Source organism: Neolamprologus brichardi, chromosome 17 (genome assembly GCF_056152115.1).
Source record: "Neolamprologus brichardi isolate AB-2024 chromosome 17, ASM5615211v1, whole genome shotgun sequence".
Classification (NCBI taxonomy): Eukaryota; Metazoa; Chordata; class Actinopteri; order Cichliformes; family Cichlidae; genus Neolamprologus; species Neolamprologus brichardi.
The window spans coordinates 31228258-31236073 of record NC_142120.1 but is presented as its reverse complement, the minus strand read 5'-3'; the positions used below and the strand labels follow the sequence as shown (position 1 = coordinate 31236073).

Below are 7816 nucleotides of genomic sequence, written 5' to 3'. Positions count from 1 at the left end.
CAATGGTTACAAGAGAGAGGGCGGGAGAACGTTGACTGGCATTCGCACGAGCTAATCACATTCCAGCTCAACGAGGTTTCGCGAAGTGGTTAAAAGTTACCTGGGTATTTTACATAGTTAAAGGAGTTTACCGGAAAGACAAGTCTGGTGCTTTAGAAGTTCAGTCGAAGTCAGTGAGGACACTCGCGATTGTCTAATCAAAGCAACAGTTTTAATTATGATTTTTAATTGAGAGGAATATATTAATTTTGACGCTGAGTGCGCGTCGTTGGATCCGCAGCATTTGGATGCAATTACAAGTTGATTAATCTGTTTCGGGATATCTGTAAGTATCTGTTAATGTACGTTATGTACTGTTTTCCCGGATCTACGGGATATGAGTTCACTCTTTCACGAGGAGTAATGAATAGCTGACATGTTGCCGCAATGCTGGAAGGCGACCGTGACTGTAAACCTGAGCTGGTCTGTATTATTCAGCAGTAAGCTTGAAGTCACTGCCTTCCTTTCTTCCTTCCTTCCCAGTCAGCTGTTAGCTAGTCATTAATCACGTGGAAGCTAGAGCTATGCATTCAGCTTGTGGCAAGTATGTTGGTTTGTTCTTCATTCTTAAGGATCAACAAAACAAAAATCAAGACTAGTATTCATTTCCCAGACTGTGGTTTAATTCTTTTAAATTTTCATGAATAGCACTAGGCTGGACAAAAATGTTACAATCTGCATCTAATCCCGTATAGCACATTAAAAATATTCATCATGTATCTGAAGTGTAAAATGAACTCTAAACTATACACAAACACACTCATAAAGGAGCTTGCATGCATATCACCCAGATGTCAATAATTCTAGATATGGAGGAGTCCGATGACTTGTATGACGTGCGTGAGACCAATGACCCCTCTTCTTGGGAGGACCAGCACCCCCAGTGTCTGCAAGACGTGGCAAAAGTGCAGCGCCTCAGGAGGAAGATCAAGTATTACTTCATGAACCCCTGCGAGAAATACCACGCTCGTGGACGCAAACCATGGAAACTCATACTGCAGATCATCAAAATCGCCATTATTACCATCCAGGTACACGGTATTCTCAAACATGATCCAAGCAATTATGATCAGTTCATTTTATTGTGATCTACTGTCCTTATAAGATTTATAATTTATAAGATTTATATTATAATTTTTCCCTACTGCAGCTGGTTTTATTTGGGCTAAGCAACCAGATGGTTGTCACCTTCAAGGATGAAAATCTGATGACGTTCAAGCACCTCTTCTTGAAAGATTATGTGGACGGAGGCATAGCTCCGTATGCTCTTTACAGACAGGCGGATGTTTATGATCACATTGAGTACGTCATTCAACAGGTGACTAAAACTAATCTATAAATAAGAAAATAAACTGAGAAGCTGTGAAATGGATTTACTTTGGTTGTTTGAAAACACAGCTTTACATGTGCCTTAGTTATTGTTAATTATTGCTGGAATTTTACAATTCTGCATGCTCATATGTCCAAGCGTCTTACAGGCTAAGCTTGTCATGGGATTGGACTTTGGTCATGTCACTTGAATCAGTATTTTAGTTGTGTTGATTATGGCTCATATAGTAAATGTGTTTTTAAATAACATGTCGGTTACATAAACCTCCTGTGGCAAAATGTTAGCAAAATGTCAACTACCTTTTTCTACTGCTCATTTCCAGTATCGGCTTCTGCACAACATCACATTAAGCAATCATGAATATGAGGAAAAGCACAGTGTCTTCACCCCGCTGTTACTGTGTCAGGAGTTCTACAGGAACGGGACCATCTACCCTTCAAATGAGACCTTTGAAATTGATGCTCATGTGGACACTGGTAAGCATGATTAATATTTACAGGAAAGACTCATAGCAGTATTGCTAAAATACACTGATTTACACGTTAGCCAACTGAAAGATTGGACACTGTGACTCAAACAAGGACTCAAAGATTTTTGCAATTTGTAATCATATAAAATTATATTGTCTAATTATCTAAAGTGTAGAAAAAATAGGGTGCTGAAACTACAAAGAATGATGTTGACACTGTTAGCAAAAATGATAAACTTTGCACAACAGTGCCTTCATTTTAACCTAACCAGCTTCATGAAGCAGTCACCTGGTGATGTTTGGGTTTCCCTTAGAAAACTAACTAACTGAAGCCTCTTCCAGAGTAAATAGATAACTGACACATATTGACAGCTAAGATAAACAGTGGACTAAATGACTACACTCACTACAGAGGAATGGCAGCCAGAGTCACTTATCCTACAGCTCCCACTGTTGCATGGATTATGCACTGGAATTGGAAGTAGTAAGAACACAGAATTCAATTGACTGTAATCTGCGCACGATCTGATATCCTTGTGTTGGTGTTGTTCCCAGATCATCATACTAAAGGTTGTTCCAGGATCAACATTGCAAGTGACCAATCAGAATGTTGTGATGTCATACTTTTGCGACTTCGGGAAAAACCAGCGTAAAACAAAAAACTGTACTTAAGCTGCGAGAAACCGCCTTTGTCCGCCGATCAACGGACCCTAACCCTGACCCTAACCCTTTAATAAACGCTAAGCAGAATTGATATTGTCCTTGCAACATTGGAATTTCATAAATGCACGAATGGGTTGGTGCGCAAAAGAATAACGTCACAATAATGTGATTGGTCACTTGCAATGTTGAACCTGGAACAACATTTTCATGATGATCTGGGAACAACACCAACACGAGGATATCAGATCATCCGTAATCTGCAGTCTACTGACATCTAGTGGTGAGATTTTACACACTGCACCTTTAAAGTAATCTCATCACTTAACAGCACCTCAGATTAGTTGATGAAGCCTGCACAAATTGCAAATTGGTCCAAAGAAACCTCTGAGAAAGACTAATAACAGGAGAAGTTATCTGTCCAAAAAGCACAGTAAATGGGCATTAGGTCAGGTAAAATGCATGGAGGATAATTTATCAAGGAGCTGCTGGGGGCTTATTTTATTTTCAAGGTAACACTTTGACTACCTCAGCCTCCTGAAGTATTTCCCTAGTACAGTGTATAGTGGAAACATCAGTTGTTTTCAGTCAGCAAAAGCATGCCTCCAGGCTCTGTAATGAGTGTTTGACCGATTGGCGCCATGATTGAGGGCTGCATCAATACCGCTGGCCTTCACTGAAATCCAAACCTAACTGATGTCTGGGATTGGAATGAGTTGGACCGTGAAGTGAAGGAAAGGCAGCCAACAAGTGCTCAGCACTTTTGGTAACTCCTTCAGCACCGCTGGAAAAGCTCCAGGACACACCTCATGAAGGTGGTTTTGAGAAATAAACAGTGGAAGCTTTGAACAGCATAAAAAGGAAAACATATTTGACTTTGTTTAATTTATAGACAATGGAATCGAATATAAAAATAAAAAAATCCAATTAGGTCTAATGGGTTTATTTTGTTAATTTCTGTTTGTGTTGTGGCCTGTCTCTACTAGAGTGCCTCAGAGTTTATCCCCAGCCAGTACACGAAGCGCTTCCACATTTTAAGTTGGATTTCATAAGGTACGGAAAAACATTCGATGTTTTCTTTGACTTTGCTCCCTCGCTGTTGTTGCTGTATGTGCATTTAAATCAGCTGTCAGCTCATGTGCCTGCTCTGTCTTCCAGGTTAATATCTGTCAAGATTACATTTGTTCTCAAGGCAATAAATTTGCAGACAGTGAGACATCGAGAGCTGCCAGATTGCTACGACTTCACTCTTATCGTATGTCATTTGACTTGTCTTCGTGGCTCCGTGAGCATGAGTGGATCACGTCAGACTTTGACTCTTACTAGCAGTTATACGATGTATCTGATGTGCTGTATCACTAACGCTAACCCTTCACCGTGACAGTTACTACTTGTGACTCTGTACCTAAACAAAGCACAGAGAGTCTTTATTTCTGAAGTTAATTCGAGTAAACAAATTAGAGCAGTTTAGTGGCGCACAGCAGCTGCTGTTTATATAATGAATGTTATCTTTGAGGCCAGGCAGATAAATGCTTGGCTATCAAGTGTGGCTTTAAGACTGGAGTGCTTACTCTTTCCTCTTCTCCGAATACGACTGTTTGGTTAACAGATCACTTTCAACAACCAAGCTCACAGTGGCCAGATAAAGGTTGATTTGGAAAACGAAGTAGACATCAATGAATGCAGGCAATGGAAAGTAACTGGAGCATGTAAGTTAGATGAGCAGATTCTAGTTTGTACAAATCATCTGGTTGGAGATTTTCTTTTTTTCATTTTGATGAACATTTTGAATTCCTGTCCTCTTTCAGATGGTAGAAGCATATACCTGACTGTGCTGTTTGACTGCCTCATCATTATAATCTGCATCATCTCCTTCGCCCTGTGCACGCGCTCGGTGATCACTGGGATTCAGCTGCAGCTCGTGAGTAAAACAAAGCGGTTTCTTTTGCTCAGACCTAAAACAGGCTGTGATTGTCTGATACATTTAAGTTCATTGTGTACACAAGTGCAAGAGAAGCCTTGTGTGTAAAACATTTTTAAACGTGTTCGCGCTCACAGCTGATTCTACATCTGACTAGGCTCGGCAACATGTTTTTGGCATCATTGGAAAAAAAAGATATTGTAATTCAAGTGAAGGGATCTAGTGAAGTGAAGTGGGAGTAATATTGGCCAATCAGAGAGCAGATTAGGGTCCTGAAAGTCTATAGAGGAAGTTGGATGTGGCAGCTTAAGCAGTTGGGTGGGTTAAGCAGAGGACTTGTGTCTGGGTGAGTGGGATTTTAATCCTTGCTGAAGTCAAATCAGACTTATCTCAGCCCATAAAAAGTATTTCCTTCAGCCTGTGCTCAGCTGGTAGGAGGGGCTTAGGACAGCTTTCACTAAAAAAACAGTTATTCTGTGGTATAACGGCAGATAAGAGCTTGCCGTTGTCAGTTTTTACTTTGGGTTAGATGAGTAACACTTGTCTATACTTAAAAAGTATTTCTTTTTAGTTTTTTTTATATAGCTTTATGACTATTGTGGCAGGAAAATGAGTATCTAGCTAGTAGCTAGCTGTATTCTGCAACCTCTCCACCCTCCAGTGAGCAGACACAGAAAGACGGAGACAAGGAGAGCAGTGGAAAGAAAGCTCCAGAACAGAGCAGAGCAGTCATCAGGGAAAATGGATATGACATTAAGTCAGATGCAAGATGAAAAGAGGGGAGGTAGGATATAAGAGGTGGGTGCAAAGCAGGTTGCACATGCACAGGGGCTGTGTACAGGTTAAAGCAGAATTTACAGTCCCCACAAATGTGTCTGTCTGCATGCACATTTCTGTTCAGACATGGAGCAGAGAGGGGTTTTCACCCATCGTGCATGCACTCCGCCAAAATCCCACCTGTGCTTTAAGCAGATGGTACATGCGTTTATCACGCAGTGGGCACTTTTCATTGTTCTAACACTTCAGGTCGCGGAAAATTCGCTCTTTTCCACGGCTGACTGACGGACCAACAACAGCACAGGCAAAAGCAGCTCACAGACCAGTTGTACCACATACTCTGTATGTCCTGCATAAACACTTTTCTCACCACTCTTCAGTACCAAAACTACGAACCAAAGGGAACATTGTGTCCACCTTTCTGTGTCACCTGTTCATTTCCTTCAAATTCTCCCTACATATGTTATCATAATATCTCATTCTCAGAACTAATAATATCCAGTTCTAATATCATCTGATCTTCATTATTCTGTTTATTAGTTTTTTACGTGCTTGCGTTTAGATCACAAACAAAAACCTGTAGTGATTAATTCTCTTTAGTGATTCAAATTACAACCCACGTCTCTTCTTTTAAACAGGAGTACAGCCGTTACTGCAGGAAACACTTCAGCAAAGAGCTGTCGTGGTCTGACAAGTTAGAGTTTGTGAGCGGCTGGTATATCCTTATTATCGTCAGCGACACACTGACCATCATTGGTTCCCTTCTCAAGATAGAGATCCAAACAAAGGTAATAACATTTTAGCAAGTTCGTAATTTAAGTTGTGATAGCCGTTATTATTTTCTGTTTGATACTACAAGTATTTTTTTGAGTTCATCACTCATGTTTTTTTTCCTCCCAGGTCCTCACCAGCTATGATGTGTGCAGCATCTTCCTTGGCACAGGCACCATGTTTGTCTGGATAGGAGTGATCCGTTATATGGGATACTTCAAGAAGTATAATGTAAATCTGTCACACAGTAGTAGATTTTTTGTTTTAATAGACCTCCAGACATGATTAAACATGTATAAAATCCTTTTTTATTCATTAGAAAGGGTTAAATAATTAGAACCATTTGTTCATAGGTCTGAAAAGAAGATGCAGCTTTTCTTATTGTCTTCGTGCATAATGGCAGTGTGTGAAAGACTAAAGCTTAATAGGACCTCAGAATACTTTAAGGTCTCTGAATGGCCAGTTGTGGGAAAACTAGACCCAGTAAACTTGAAGATATTCTCGAAGAGAGAACGATTCACAAACTTTTGCACGTGTTCATTTCCAGATCCTCATCCTGACACTCCGGGCAGCTTTCCCAAATGTTATTCGTTTCATCTGCTGCGCGGGAATCATTTACCTGAGTTACTGTTTTTGTGGCTGGATTGTCCTAGGCCCGTATCATGAGAAGGTAACAAGCATTGTACTTAACACAAAAAAAGGCCTGCTTTACTTTACTGAGGCCAAATTAACTTTTTTTAAATCAATGCAGTGGGGAAAAAAAAATTCACGTGGTGCTCTGTAAATGTCTTTGCAGTTCCGGACGTTGAACACTGTGTCAGAGTGTCTGTTCTCGCTGATCAACGGAGACGACATGTTTCCCACTTTTAAGAACATGCAGCAGAAGAACAGCCTGGTGTGGATGTTCAGCAGGGTCTACCTCTACACCTTCGTGTCACTCTTTATCTACATGATCCTCAGCCTTTTCATCACACTCATCACGGACACCTATGACACCATCAAGGTATTGCTACCTTTCTACTAACTTTGTCATTGGTTTTTGTGTTTTTTAAATGCACATTCTGCTTTGAATGCTGTAGAAGAAAGTTTTAAGCGCAGGTCTAACAAAAGGTTTCTAAGAAAGCCTTAATAGTTGAAATGGTGTCTGAAACGCTTAACAAGCATGCACTCTGTATCTACTGTCACTCTCCGACTTGCATCATTTAGCAAGAGCAGCAGAGTGGAAGCCCAACATCAGAGCTGCAGAGATTCTTGTCAGAATGTAAAGACCTGCCAAACTCTGGGGCGTACAGACTTGACAAGAACAACAGCTGTTTCCTAAACTGCTTCAACAACAGGTAAATCCAGACTTCTGCTCTACAGCACTTCTTTGCTCTTTAGCTGATATTGCACCGCTTACCTGAGATGTCCGTTGGTAATTAAACTTGAGGTGCAAGCGCAAATTTGTCATATTGTTGTAACAGAGACTCTCCCCCCACCTTCCTTTCAGATGCAGGAAGTATCGAACTCAAGAGAGGCTGACTTCAGAGGCGTGACATGATTTCATTGTGGAAACGCATTAAAAATTATAATTAATGTGCACTTTAACCTGTTATATTCAGTTACAGAGGGATTTTTTTAACCTTACTGAACCCATCTGGTTAGAAGTGAAGCACTGTGATGCACTTCTCCTAGTTTCATATGAACACTGTATGAAAATGTTGTTTTTAAATCAAGCACGTCATACTGGAAGTTGCAAATTCTAGGTAATAAATCAAGGTTCAATGAAGAAGTTGAAATGTGTATTAAATGATTTTATTTCCCCATCATCAGGAGAAGGTATTGGTATAAAAGCTAATATTGTAGCGTT

At 40.3% G+C, this 7816-nt stretch overlaps 1 protein-coding gene across 3 annotated transcripts; it reads left to right on the top strand.

Moving 5' to 3' along the window:
* The first annotated feature begins 80 nt into the window (after nt 1–80).
* On the top strand, nt 81–7730 carry mcoln3b (mucolipin TRP cation channel 3b). Of its 3 annotated transcripts, XM_035913489.2 has the most exons (14): nt 85–325; nt 847–1070; nt 1190–1357; nt 1692–1845; nt 3485–3551; nt 3657–3753; nt 4108–4207; nt 4307–4419; nt 5835–5984; nt 6097–6198; nt 6515–6637; nt 6764–6970; nt 7174–7304; nt 7457–7730. In XM_035913489.2, exons 2-14 carry the CDS (start codon nt 849–851, stop codon nt 7500–7502), a joined length of 1680 nt encoding a protein of 559 aa, XP_035769382.2. In that variant the 5' UTR covers nt 85–325; nt 847–848; the 3' UTR covers nt 7503–7730. The 3 variants fall into 3 exon arrangements, with proteins under 3 accessions (XP_087686465.1, XP_035769382.2, XP_087686466.1); XM_087830339.1 differs by having other exon boundaries at nt 81–325; nt 831–1070; nt 3485–3753; XM_087830340.1 differs by lacking the exon at nt 85–325 and having other exon boundaries at nt 816–1070.
* The last annotated feature ends 86 nt before the right edge of the window (nt 7731–7816 follow it).